The sequence below is a fragment of the Saccoglossus kowalevskii genome, chromosome 2, assembly GCF_978046115.1.
Source record: "Saccoglossus kowalevskii chromosome 2, keSacKowa6.1, whole genome shotgun sequence".
NCBI classification, from domain to species: Eukaryota; Metazoa; Hemichordata; class Enteropneusta; family Harrimaniidae; genus Saccoglossus; species Saccoglossus kowalevskii.
This window is the reverse complement of record NC_140642.1, coordinates 13,410,251-13,426,048: the sequence shown is the minus strand read 5'-3', so window position 1 is coordinate 13,426,048 and position 15,798 is coordinate 13,410,251. Positions and strand designations below refer to the sequence as shown.

At 33.9% G+C, this 15,798-nt stretch overlaps 1 protein-coding gene across 1 annotated transcript in view; it reads left to right on the top strand.

The window, feature by feature from the left end:
- The window catches only part of LOC102800857 (neuroglobin-like), a 28,741-nt gene extending 26,730 nt beyond the window's left edge, over positions 1-2,011 (top strand). The window contains exon 3 of the mRNA XM_006822076.3: positions 1,120-2,011. Coding sequence (XP_006822139.1) covers positions 1,120-1,428 — 309 coding nt within the window. The 3' untranslated portion in view covers positions 1,429-2,011. The remainder of the gene's footprint in view (positions 1-1,119) is intronic.
- Positions 2,012-15,798: the final 13,787 nt, after the last annotated feature.

Below are 15,798 nucleotides of genomic sequence, written 5' to 3'. Positions count from 1 at the left end.
CGCGCGTTCTGTGTACCCAAGGGTGACATGGAGGTAGTTGTGGCTCAGGATAACCTCATCCTCCCAAATTCCAAGGGAAAACTAAAACAATAAAAGCACAGAACAAGTAGCAGAATGGAAAAACGCGCCTATTGTATAGTTCTATATATATATATATGATATACGTTACTAGTATTTTATCTGCATGTAACACGCGGTCCCTTTGATGAAACACGATACTAAAATACGACCCCCACATAAACAACGAATATTTCTGCCGCACGACTATTTCGATTTTATTACTACACCTGTTTAAATTGTTTACGACGACCACTTATAGACGACTGTATCTTTTATGTGTTTGGAATGTTCGAGCTGGCGTTTCACGGTCCACTAAGAACGAGTAATCAAACCAAAAGTAGATACGGAGGTTGACAATCGAAAAAAACGGATGAATATCTTTGGAACTTATTTTTATAACTTCGACTAACTCAGACAATTCATACACCGCACATTTATATCCACAACGATTTACAGTTTTATACCAATTTATCAATTTCCATAACGTTACGAATATGCTTTACTAAATTGATATTGGAAACCAGATTGTGCATGCGTACACATTACATGTGTACATGTTTCTCTGATATTTCAGTTAGAATGCCCATATGAGATACGTCTATTGTTTTTTGTATCTATGTTTTAATTGTCGCCTTTTAAAAATCGGTGTTACTTTAGCTGTTTTTCAAATATTTGGGAAAAATACACAAACTTATAATAATACTAATAATACTCCAATGTGGTAGTTTTTGCTATTCATTTTTTACTCATTTTCAGTCGACCGTAAAACGCCAACTAAAACATGTCAGGTATATGAGTACAATTGTCGATCAGTGGTGATCAACAGTTGAAAAACATCAACACTGAAACATGCCGTGATCGAGTGTTTAACGTGCGCAGTCACGTGGTGAGAAATAAACAGTGCAGCAACAAACATGTTTCATATTTGACGAGTTGTTGAATGAGGGGGTAATTTTTTTCACGAAATGAACCGCACGTTCCATGTATTATAAAAAATATACCCAACTTCATTTCGTACACTTAACAAATTTTAACATTGTTGTTTTTCTTCATAAACAGAGAATAGAGCAGCCATTTTTGTCTGCAGTGAAAGAGACATTAGAAGACCGATACACTAAAAATATTGAGGAAATCTACAAGATTACGTTTCGTTTTATTGTGGATGCACTTATTGATGGAGTGGTCGCCGGAGTTAATGAAAGAAAGGCAGAGGCGGAGGCAGAAGCAGAAGCGAAAGCTGAAGCTGAGGATGAACAAGACAATGAGATGATGAAAAAGACAATGCATAATGGAGACAAAGAAGACAATTGCATAGAAAGTAGCAAACAAAAAGACATCACAGTAATAGCTAGTACAAAACAAAGGTGAACATGGAAGTGATACGGCGGATACGATGAATGAATTATTTGGATGGTATTTATTTATGGCTACGTGATTTGATATTGTCCGTTAACTGCACACTCAGTGATAACTAAGAAGAACCTGACATGAAAAAACATATATGGACCAGAAATCAACTACACCAGATACGACTGTCTTTGTATAAAAAAGAGGTACTTGTTGATCAAGTATTTTCTTCTCAGGAACCGATAAAAAATTGTTTCCATTGTGTTACGTTCAAGAACTTTACATTTTTTGAAACGTGAATTCTTTTATGATACTTATATTAATTAATTTGGGGTATCTTTATTTTTCACTATTAATTTCTATATACATCCAATTTTCTCTCTTGTTCTTGTTTACTGGGGAACATACAGTATTAGTGAGACTTGTTCAACAGCTGATGTAAACTACGCGTATATTACATTTTCCTAAACATTTAAACTTGTATTGTTCTTTGTTTTATATCACATTTCTTAATATATAAGAATGGTCTATATTTGATAGAATGTGTCTTTGAAATGCACACAATTAATGTAACTGATTAAATCGTGTATCTATCGAGCAAAAACTGGTGTTGACTAATTTTATTATATTATTATACATAAATATGTATAAAAATATTATAACATGTTATTGTCTATGATTAGAATGCAAACACTAATATCTTGTTCTATTATAAATAACATGAATATGAATAACAACACTGATATAAATCCTTGACATCGAATGTTCTAAATTATATTCGAATCTCAAGAATTCAAATTACTTCAAAAACATATATTCTGTTGTGTCATTGGTTAACCACCGACTTAATTGCGATGGTATGAAACAATTTTCAAAAGAAATTGTAAAAAAACAGAACACCAAAACGTGCATACCATGCAATTGTTCACTCTGCACTCCCTTAGCCAACCCGTAATAATGACATATATGACCCAATTCCGTATATAATTTGTTGAAGCCTATGAACACAGGGAATTTATTCGATAGATAAACAATCAACGCATTGAAAGAGAAATCAAGAATTCAATATTCCGAAATGATAAACATATTTCTGAATTAAGTCATATGTTGCAAAGAATCAATTGAACAACGGAGAAATGACAGAATACATTAAGTGGAACAGAATACATACATAAATTATCAGATTTCAAACAAAGCCTGTATCACATGTTTAACATATATTATATAATAATACGAGCCTTAACCTGGATTTATTCCTTATTAACACTTTACTCTCCCCATGAGACAATACGGTTATTTGTGAAAAAACATTACTGTATCTGTCCAAAACCTCATTTTACGATACGATACGACCCTGCTTAATTTGTTAAAAACACAACTGGTAGCAAACTTTGCTACACTGAAGTTTACATTATCAGGGTTTCTCGTTAACAGCATATTTGTCACGTATCGTCATTCCAACTAATTCAATGGGAACAAATTGTGCTTCATTGCGTGGTTGAATTATTTTGTTATTCATATGAAGCAAAAACACAAAAAAACAACAAATTCAAAGAATGCAAATCCTTCAATTTCATATTCAGATTTATTAATGATGTATTTTCAATCATCAAGCCTACATTCAGTGATTATATTCCAGTGACATACATCCAATTGAAATTGGAGAGACTACACAATCTGCTATCATCAATTGTTTACACCTTTGCATCAATACCCCACTCTTTCGTACCTTATATTTTTCCAAACTCATTCGCTATACCATAACCAGAAGAACATATGTAGGTTTTTTAAAAAAAACATTTTCTTCTTCTTTTAAACAAACAATTTTGTAGAACAACTCACCTTATCATTCTTAATATCTGCTGGCAGATATAATGTGGTTAAATACAACAACACGTTGCAATGATGATCTCGGATGACACCAATGTCACTTGTCATCTTCAATTATCACAAGGAAACCATTTGATTATAACTCAGAAGGATATATAGCGGATGTCGAATGTGCTCACTTCTTTCGAAACACGGGACATCAATATATGTACACCATGAGGTCCATATATCCCTGTTGTCTGATTTGACACTGTGAAGCACTTGCTATTTTTTTTTAATTTGATTTATTTGACTTGTTAATTGCGTTAACTTATCATCGGTTATGCTTTTAGTGTGTCCTACAAGCCAACAATTCATGTTGAAAGTTTGTCCTGCCTACCTGAATATATTACATCATGTCTACCGCCGAATAAAGACAAACACTTGGATGAGTGAAATACAAGACCTTTGCGTATATTTTGTGAGTATTATTCTAGTAAGGACGGGTCGACAGTCAGGATGCTGTTGCGACGACGAAATGACGACGAAAAACGTTTTGCGTTGTGAGAAACATTTGCGTTCAGCGACGTAAACTAAAAGTGTTCGAATATCAATTTCCAAATAAAAAACAAACAAACAAACATTCGAACACTATGTATAGCGTTTTTACTGACGAATCAAATCTACTGTTTTTGATGCACGATCAATAATACTGCGCGTTGTTTGAGAACTTTATTGAAAACCATGACACTACAGCCATTTATGACGCACTAGAAGTATTTTGTTTCGTGTTGGATACGCCTAGGTATTTCTTTTCTTTTAATACCTAATATTTGAGTTAAAGGTGTTAATTAACTAGTTTAATAAGAGAGCGGCAGCTGTACTAATAAAAAAATCATTTTTGACAAAAATATATTTTACAGAAACGTAGAGAAGTTCATTTTCGTCGTTCCAGGGTACTAAGCCACACTTTTTATGAGGTTCATCGATCACGAGTATGGTGACACTGGAAATGTATTTAATCACGTGCCTATCACAGACAGGCGACGTGATACAAATGACAGGGGTAACTGCTTTTTTATTGCATGTAGTAAATGCAGGTAAATTTACATTGGTTGTATAGTACGTTGACTTGGACTCGTTCTACTATACATTTCCGGTATACTAGGGCAGGAGAACCACGTGATCTATATCCGGTGTCATTCCAACATTCCACGTTGGTTTGCAACTCTGTCATAAATTTGACTAAATATCGAACTAATCTTTATACTTGTCAGATTATATTAGTTTAATAATACTGTAAGAAAATGATTACATACAATAAAGGATTATCGTTGAGTGTTTTTTTCCACGTGTTGGCATCTATTTTACAAAAGAGTGATGCATTGTCAAGTAACCTTTATGCATTTGACTGTTAAAGCGTTTGACCCGTTCAATTATTGGACAGTTGGCTATTGTTTGTTTAGAGAAGAAATGTACAGGCTGTTGTATCATCTGCTTAATACAGAAACAGCTGTTATTCACACTATATAAATGGTTTAGTAAATTCGCCACACAATCGTGCAAAAATAGAGGTTACCAATACAAGTAGGTCTATCTGACATTATAACATGTATATAGTCTGAATCCAGCCATCTGATTGGCTAAAGTAATGTTTTATATCTGGCACTAGAAGACTTGTGATTCTGGCTGAAACTGAATAAACCGGCTTAAAAATGATCAACATGTGCGATAGAATGTCAGTCACGCGAAAACTTTTCCGCGGCCACTTCGAAACCGGCCATTGCGGTTGGTGAAAATGTAGCGATCACATACTCAAATACATTTGAACGTTTTCCTGAAATCATTGATTTTTTTCTTTGTTTCACACAGAGATGAACGTAGTTATTTAATGAGAAAATAAATCCCCGCAAAATAAAACAATTTGTGAGATATAAAATAGAACTGCCTTCATATGCAACCTTGTATGATCCTATATTAGAACTTCGGGGATTGTGATCACATCACAAAACTATTGAAAATCCTTAAATAGCTAACTGAATCGAGATCACATGACCGTGAGCACTGCATGGATGATTGCATGTGTACGATTTACTGACCAAACAGGGACACCTCATTTAGATAATAATACAGTTTATTATTTTTGAAAGTGTTACTATGGTAATAAATTGCGCATTTCGAAAGAAAATACCCCTTGGGCAACGAGCGCGTTTATTGTATCATAGCGTTTGAATTGACGAGTTCGTTGTTGACACTTGCCAGGCATGTCATCGGTTTCGTAAATCGTCCTAAATGCAAAAAAAATGGATTGCGTTTTAGCCCTGTAATTTGAATACAACATCTAGAACGCGCACTGCACGACGGGTAAATTCTCAAATATGTTAATTATCCGCTATATAACCGTTTATAACCTCTAATAATACTACTATATTTCCCATCGCCATTTCATAACGATAAAAGTTTTATACCTACCAAATCATGCGTGAAATTTTGACATTTCATTTTGGTCATATCTGTGAAATATATATGAAAATTGTGTAGGAGACGAACACACTTATGTTTCATCCAATTTCTTAGCTGAACGTTTTTATGGGGCTTCTTACGCTGTGAATAAGGCAATACGTGACGTCTACGCGCATGCATACAACTTTAGTAAGTTGTTTTCTTGATGGCGACGGATTGACGGCAACATTGAAGAAAACATTCTGCGATTCACTTTTTTGTAAAGAAAGAATTAATGACTGTCCACGTACGTATTCAACAAAATATGCAGGATAAATTTCAACAAGCTTATATTGTGCATGTATCACAAAACAATTGTGACAGTTATATTTGTAGCAATTTGAATCCAAGAACCCGAGCGAAAACTCAAATATTATTTCTCGCACATATATGCGATTAAATCGCCGAATGTAAATTTAATTCTTTGATATGATCCTTTTCCACGAAATTCACATATGGGGTACTGTGAATAACTAGTTTGGTATCATTCAGAACCTATAAGGTTTGAGTTACTATAAGGTAAATATATAAACCACATAAAGTCTAACCGTGACATGTATATTTTCCATTTAAATTTATTAAAAAACGCTTAAGGTAGTGTCATGATTATATTTCCATGTTTCTAGATATAGGTCCACTTTTCAGCATTTATAACGTCATTCACTGATACGACTTGATAACTGGTTTCCGGTGGAAGGGCTGGGCGAGATCTTTCAACGCTCACTCATAACCTGTTATCGTTAGGTCTATACAAAGTACTAGACGGAAATCGAGTCAGTGCTTGAAACTAATTACGGATATAAACTTTGCTGACGGACTGTTATTTCTGACAGTCGATATGAGTAGTATCTTAATATAGTGAACAATTATTCAAGTATATATGACGTGTTAAATACTTCGTGTGTGATTGGCTACATGAGTGGAATGTGTGGAGGCCACGCCTCGAGATCTTGAACTTCCATGTAAGATACGGTGTTTTGGAAAGTGAATAAAGCGGTCTTGGTCAGTTCTACACGAGGCGGCTGGGACTAGAGGTTGACACGAATTCCATTTGTGTGTGTCTTTGCTTGGTTGGAAGGTTTGAAAACGTGACGATTCCGGATACCTGGCGTAACGTTAATAAGACGATAATTGAATACTAGTAGTTTATTGACATGACAAATGTAAACACCTATAATCGGAATAAATATTACAAGAAACCATACCATCTATATATGTTTGGAAAGCCCTTGACTTGTACTTTTCTATTATTAATATTTTGTGAACATTGTGTTTGTTTTAGTGTCACGTGATTCTAACAATCGGCGGGGCTGATAATTAACTAACGTGAATCCATTTTTAAATATCATCTTTACGGCCATGCATGCGGCCAAAAACTTAACACTGTTTTGAAGCAAAGGCCATGAAGTTAAAATCCGTATTTATATTTTTCACATTAAGCTTTTTTCTTTCTAAACATTACAAATTTCCCCTCGAAAACAATTAAAGTGAATACATAACAAAGATAAAACTTGCTCTCATAATAAAAATCAATTGGAAAATAAAACAATTCACGAACTATAATTAAAAAAAAAATACACTAAAAATACAGAATTCAAGACATAACAATGTAATAAGCAAAGGGACAATTTGAAAAAAAGATAATTTAGAAGGAGGTGCTGCTGTCTTTGAAGGACACTGATCATAGTTTTTTTGCTTTTCATTAACATTAGGAAGTTCCTACGATTGTTTAAAGCTATTCAATTCTGCATTTCATTCATCGAAGATACCTCACATTTTGTTTTCTATTGGGTTTTTGGTCTGGTATGTCTTCTCCTTTCTATTTGTTATTGGTGGTCACTGAGGCAAAATTCAGTGACACATTCACGAAGTTGATAATTTAAGGTAGATTTCCATAGCAGGTCGATATGTTCTTAGTTTATTTTTTATCCTTCTGATCATTAATTCTATTATTGTCCTTGAACATTTTGATGTTCCATTAACATTATTCTTTTAATTATTAGTTATTAATCGTACATCCGATTTTGAAATATTGGTCTATAATTTGTGGTATGTTGATTTGTAATGCAGTTTTACTTTCAGATAAAATGGCGATGTTACCATCCATTAATGTTGATAGATCAAAGGATCGAAAATGTCTTTCGAAATTTGGTATTTCGTCCGACTTCCGGTTTGACGGCTGCTCTCGTATCTTAGTAATGAGTCCGATTTTGTTTCAAAAGTTTTATTTAAAACTCATTCCAATGGGTATTCTCGTCTTATATTGCTGTATAATTGATGCACAACACACACACCGAAACTCTTTTTGAAAAAACTGTGCACTCTGACCAAGAGCATCCACCCTTTGCATTGACAATGTACACTGATATTTACTGAGTAAATAATATCATCTATGGAGGTAATTGATAAGCGGAGCACTCGATTGTGTGAGTAGGTGTAAATTGTCAAGGAGAACTGTCCACTTTATGGGAGGGGTAGATAAAAGACAAACTAAATTTTCAATATTTATTTTAATAATCCTTTTTCCATACTCCTTGTTGAATTATGTGATTTTTCCGGCGCCAGATCAGTCGGACACGTGAAGATGAGGATTATTCGCACAGAGTAATATGATCATAAACAAATCATCCTCAAAAGTTGCTAATATTTTCAAGGGCAACTTTATAAATCGAATGCCACTGTATTAGCGAAACACCTCGCACGCCCACGTTTGAAGAACGACCTTGACAACGTTAACAAGTACAACCACAAAGAGTATGAACAATATATCAGCAAAAGATTATTACAAAATATAGTTTGTTTTTTGTTTACCCTTTCTGTTCGTTTCTGATTGTTCTCCTTGCCAATAACCTTCACCACCTGTTTACAGAATGGAATGCCCCGCTCCTCAATTACATTGCAAAAGTGGAGAGCGGAAATAAAATAAATGGTAGAAAAATCTCTACCAGCATGTAGCTAAAAATAGAAGGAAAGTAAACATCCTTTGATGACATTGTTTTCATGACTTCTGCCGACTATTTGCTCCGAAGATAACACTTAACGAGTTTTTCAGGGATTACCAGACGTAAATTTTCAAATTAACTGTTTTGCATTCATTACAACCAAGTCGAAACAACAACAGAAAGTCGAAAATAATGTTTTTGCGGCTGCGACTATAAATAAAATAAAGTAAAATAAAATGCGTACGTGTTCATTTGAAATTTAATTTTGAACAAGTGTGTTGAAATGCAGAAACTTCTCTTAACTTTTGTAAAAGTCGTTAACTTTTGTTATATTTTGTTGTTATATACTTTTTTGTCTTGAGAATTAAAAAAAAACGGATTACAGCTCCACAATATGAATTGTGATATTTCAAGCCCTTCCCATCAATACATACCTGTCAACAGAAGCAAGCGGGATGAAAGGCTAGTGTATACAGAAAGATAATTAACTCATAATAAAAGACTCAAATAGAATAAAAGTCGGTTCATACTCCTCGTCTTGTATTTGTAGTTATAATATTGCCAGTAATTTAAATTAGGTCTCCAATAACGTGCTAAATATAGTTAATACTGAATTATACTATAATTAAATATTTTAGTATACATTATACTGACCTGAGAGGATCAACATATAAATATTTTACTGGGCGAAAATACGAACAGTAGCTATTAACATTCATCTTATCACTTTTTAGCTCTTCGCGATTGATTGCGATAGTTAGGTAGTGTTTTGAGAAGTAGGAAAATATATGTTAATTACTAATTTAAGCTCCCGAACCTATGCCAGTACTTTGACGATAGTCACAAACTGTGTACTAAAAATAGTAAATACATGTTTGTTGTTCATTTCTCACGCTATGTGGTGGGTTTCAGGACTTGTTTACACAATTATTAGTAGTAGTGTCGCAGGGTAATCAGTATTTCATTGCTTTTATGATTACGTCATATAGTATATGTAACGCCATTCGTTGCCTTTAAGGAATATTCATGTCATGACAAATTTTTCACCAAATACAAGAATGAATTTACCGAACCTTTTTTGAACTAATTAAAGTGCAAAATCGACCATGAACTGCAAAAAACTACGCAATTTAAAAACTGTCCCGCATTTATTAGGAAACAAATCACTATGTTGCCCAGAATGCTAATGAGAATATCAGTATACATTGTATTGAAAAGAATACATATATGTGTATATTGATACCGTGTTATAACAGCCATGCTTGATGATGAGAATATATTTGTTGTCCCTCTTCCCCCTAACTAAAATTCTCCCAATGAAATTTGTTCATCCTTTTCTTATACATGTTCTGATAGGTCTATTCATTCTATGTGACAAAAATCGGAAATTGTTAGAGCGTCAAGCTGGTTTTCGGTTGCTTGTTGTTGATTCAACTTGTCATTTCAATTTTCTGATTGTCTATTTCACTTCCGATTGCTGACTCGAACTCTGATTGATTTTTGTAGCAATTTCCGCCAACTTCCTATTTTTCCCACATATCACACTGGAACAGCATATTATTTTCCTAAATATCGTGTTTGTTTGTTTAGGCCACGAACAAGCGACCCGACTGAAATAAACGATGAGAAGTGCTGGTACATTCATCATTTCTGGAACCTATCGGTCAGAACATATAATGAGCAACATATACACATTTCAATTTTGTCTGTGCCACGACTAATTGGTTTATACCAGCTTTTGAGAGTGGACAATTCACCTTTCAGACTCACTAGTCCCGGAAAAATGTTGGTTTGTATGTGCGAGCAAATATATATTTTTATCTATATTTTGTTTTCAACTTCAGTCCGAGGAATCTTATCTATAAAATGGCCATAATAGGATCTCTATACAGTTGTTGAGTGAGCAGCACCGAGTTGTTATTTCCATTTAACATTCTACAAACATCAATACATACTTTCCTCAACCAAGATAGATATCTGAAGCAGCATGTGAATTCTTTTTAGGACAATTTCAAGAACCAATCAAGCAGATGCATCGACATACATAAACAACTGATTGCAAAGTAGAAATGACATCATATCAAAACGATATTCGAAATCATATTCGTTAAATTGAATATTGAATATACAAGGCCATGAACACAAACTTACACACAGTCTGACAAAAGTGCATTACCAAAATGCAATGACTACAGTGCATACAAACAATAAATGGTGTTTGTATTTCGAAAAGAGTGGGCCCCACTTTTCCATACGTTGATTTAAGTCACAACCAACTAGTTTCTTTTTTGGACTATATAAATCATCTGAGATCGTCCGTGTAACAGAGTGTATAAGCAAACACACTTTTGAATGTTAAGGCTAGTCGTTCTCAAGCAAAAACTTTACCGCATACATTTCAATCTATTTAGTCATCTGACACCAGAACGGAATTATATGTGACCACATATGCGTCTACTGGCAGTGCGCAAACTCAAATGCATAGTTCGAACTATAAACTTTTAATGCAAATACCATGTATTTGACCTTGGTGGTCCAGGAATGCATTGCATACTTCAATCAAATTGTGATAAATATTGTTAATACTCTTGGACATTTATTGCATCTAATTAAATTCAGTATATTTGGCCTGACCTTATTAAATATCCAAGTCTCTCAAGGCACTGTCTTTCATCCAAATATGATGTTTAATTTTGGCTTACAAGCATGTGGTTGTGTTCATTCATACACAAGGGAATTGGATAGATTTTGGCAGGCTCAGCGAATGACGCCGTTGCGATTTTCATTCCTGTGTATGTTGTTGTAATCAGTTCGGAGATTTTTACTTCTCCTTCTCAGAAGAGACGGAATATATGGGGGAAGGGTAAATAAGTGCGAGCCGTATATGCCAATTAACAACTTTTGAAGGTCTCTCAGATTGTATTGGTTTCAAAGTTCCTTGGTGATGTTTTTTCTATATAAAGGGATTGTGTAGAAATATTGACAGCGTGTAACGCAAAGGAAAGTATACACAGCAATAAACGAAATATGTCATGGTCAGTGATCCCCTCTCACCCCGATTGTGTTGTCCAATTTGATCGAGTACCTCTCATTTGTGTACACATTACACAGTTTTTCATTCCATGTTATTGCGGCACAATCAAACGCGTTAATTACCTTGCGTTACATGACTAGGGAATGTTGCGAACATGTTATGGCTTTGTGTAACCGCCATAGCTCTTGTCATAATTACAGATAGATAAATCTGGATGACCTTTCCATCCAAAGTGTGAATGTACACGCAAGATTGATCAATTTAATGTGTCTGCCACCAAAATTAAAATTGTGGGTCACGTCAGTTGCTTTAATATCCGTCGACTTTTCCCCATTCTATCTGCTTTTATAATAATGTATTAATTACCAATTACTGTTATATCTATCACCTATACTTAACCTCATCTTCGTTGTCACAGTCATTAACGTTTTTTTTTATTTTTGATAGTCCATAGTACTAATATTTGAATTACCTCTGCTATACCCTACTTGTCTGGCAATCTGTATAGGAGTGGCATGTTTTTGTGCGATTGGTAGGTAATTGGAACCAATGTTGTCAATTACATTTTTCTCATTCGTTCTAAAGCGACCTTTGCCAATCGGATAGTACATGCAGTGGAGTGACAATGTTGAATGAATGTCAATCTAAGTCTGTTTGAATAAGAAGACATTCCTTGATCATATTTCATTGCCAGCCAAGAAAGCAGATTGGAGTGTTTGATGAAGAGATACCTCATTTGAACCAGTCAGTTCGTCTAATGATGCATCATTTAACAGATGTGTTCTGTTTGTGTTCACTGGACCACAACTTTGTTCTCTCGTCATGTTCCAGTATTGGTTGTTTAAAAGCATATGCCCCGTATAATGAATTGAGAAACGTACAATTAATTCAATACGCATTGAGTGTTTCTTGGCGATCCATACATACTCATAATATTTATTAGTGCATGGATTAAGTATTACGATGAATTCATCTGACCATTCAATTCCACAGCTAGTTCAGAAGTGTATTAGATGACGTGTTGAGTATAGCCACGTTCATCTTAATTTCCAATCAATCAAATAACCTGCTCAGTCATTATGGTTTGATTCTGAAAACACACATATTTCATCACCTTAATCTCTGCAGTGCTGTATTCGTATATAGATATCAAAGATCATCCAAATATTCTTCGCTTAAATCTCTTCACAACAAGATCAAGTAAAGAAAATCACAATTCACAAATGATATATGGCTGTTTGGTGAAACATGTTATTTACTCAATTAGTGATAAAAGTTGCAATACATGAATCAAATGCCATATGCAAACACTAGGGACCAGATGTCGTTAAATATATATCACGTTAAATGTAAACAGTTCATCGTGTCCTATCATCCATAATAATTCATGTTTCCAATCAGCGCATTCATTTAGAATGCTGCTTTTACAAGGCCAGTGCTGAAGAGAGTAATCAACTTATGTGCTTATTAAACAACGCGAATCGTGCTGAGTTGTTGCAGATTTATATTAACGATTTAAAAATTGAATAACTGTTTGACCTCAAATATGAGAATACGTTTTTTCTGTATATTGTGTGTAAACTTTGTAGTTTTCCTGACGTTAGCGTGCTTCATTGAATATAATATACTAAGGTCGTTTATTATTGAATTGTATGCCGTACACAACTAAAAGACACGAATTACATATACACTAATCACTTTTAGCATACCATAATTAAAGGAAGTTTTTGATGTTGGTTTTACTTCAAGATAGCTGATCGCACTTTACACCTATCTCTATAAATCCTATTCTATACTTTACAAGGACGTTTTTTTCAAGATTGGTTTTAGCGTGTCCATAATTATATTGTACAAGTCAAATTACCGAGTGTACACTGAAATATAAGGTTGAAATTAATGAGGGGGAACGTACTGAAAAGGAAAATACAGATTTAAATTTACATAATTCTAAATCTTAATTAACTTTCTGCATTTTATAAAAAATAATGCACAAGGTAATAAGATTTTCTACCAGTTTTACAAAGTTTGTCATTGTTGAGAAATATAAACGTATACAATAAACGATTGAAATTATTTTAACAGCTTAAGGTTGAATGTTACCTGTGCGTTTTTAACATGAGGTTAACGTGTTGACTCTTCAAATTCAATGTCGAGCCGTTTTTTTTACGAAAAGTTGTACAATAATATGCATAAAAATACATTTCGTCATTATAAAAACAATAATAGTGACAATTATTTACCACTTCTAAATATGAACAATTATATTGTAAGACACTATATAATATTGTTTTCACTATATGCCACCTAACCAAATTTCAGAAATATTTATATGTATCCTTGCCATAAGTACAATGGTAAAAACATTCTATTTTCACACCATTTTGTACATCGATTTACCAGGTTACGCCATATTAATTTTTATTATTATAGTGCCATGAGTTGAACATTTGTAAAAAAAATAAGAAGAAGATTATTTTTTAATTTAGAATTCGATACTACCTTAATATTATAGTCTTAAAACAGAATACAACTAACTTTTAATCTTCGCATTAAATGTTATTCAATGGCAATCGAAATTATGTCAACCGAGTGCGGATACAATAGCAGATATTGACGTGATTTTGTTTTGTTTTTTTCACGACAGTGTTTCACCATAGCTATGACTTGATTCCTACTTCGACACTGATAGATTCATAAACATTTAAGCTAATGTCTATTTTCATATTCCCCAATTTCAACAAGTATAATTAACATCTCCAATATGTTGCATATCATGGATATTCATTGGACCATTCGCTGTATTCACAATGTGTCAACGTAGTATTATGAATATGTATTAATGTACACCAGTTTGATATTACGCCAATAATCTTACGGCATAATTACTATGAGAAATATATGAAATATATGAGTCTAGTTGTTGACTTTGACTCGTGACACAAATTAAAGTTACGCCCCATGCCCAAGGTTAACAATAGTATAACTGTCTACATATAGACATGTTATACTTATTAGAATTTGTACATCACGCTATATAACACACGTACATGGGCGTGGAAATCCAATATTCAGCCTCTGCTTACTTGTTCTTTTATATTATATGCTACACATAGGACAGATGGTGTGGAATCGTATCTTGTTGCGTGTCACATTTCTGTCAACGCAAATCACATGGGAAGCTTGGTTTAACCAGGAGATACAACTACGAAGAATTACCAGAAGAACTGTTTACGTGTGCTCATGTGGATGATTATTGTGTCCTGTCATAGGTTCGAATGTACTACATCTTTGAAGATGCGATTCCCCAGATGTTTCTTCGAAGCGCACTACACCCACGCATTGGTTCGTACCAATGCAAATCCGCACTATTCTCAGTTTTGCGTAGTGAATATACACATTCAAACAGTTAATAATGTAATTAGATTTTACAATAAAACCTACATCTCATCGACCAGCCTGTTGAATACAACACAATTTCACTCACAATACTCAATTGTAACAGATGAAATGAATTGGAATGTGAATAAATCGAGCTATGAGTGTGTCGGTATATATAGATATTTTACTCAAAAATCCTGTCAGTTAGTGCATACTTTTCTACATAACTAGTATGACAGTTCATGTAATCTGAAATATAACCAATGTCACTCCGACTAGAAAACAAACGATGGATCGGTTGGATGATGTAACCAGCTGGCAGATTGTTAAATCGACAACATGAAATTGTTCGAGCAAATGAAATGAGTTTCATTAGATTACAAATGTCAATTTCTTGGTGACTAGTTAAAACAAACTGCTGCAATTGTATCAGGCAAAAAACATAAATACGTTGCGGCTGGCTTTGACTTGTTCAGGTTGAACGGTTTTGATTGTGATGTATTACATTTCACTTTGCATTTTGCACGCTGCAGTACTAGGAGTTGCACTTATTATGAAAACTAGGACGTTCGCAATCAAACAATAAAAGATCAAGTTTGTGTAAACATACACTGTCGTATATTGTGATTAATTCGTGTTGCACTCTGAAAAATTAAAAAATGAACATAATATCCTTATTCTGACGCCGCATTTATTAACGAGAATAAGTCAACGACGACATTTTGT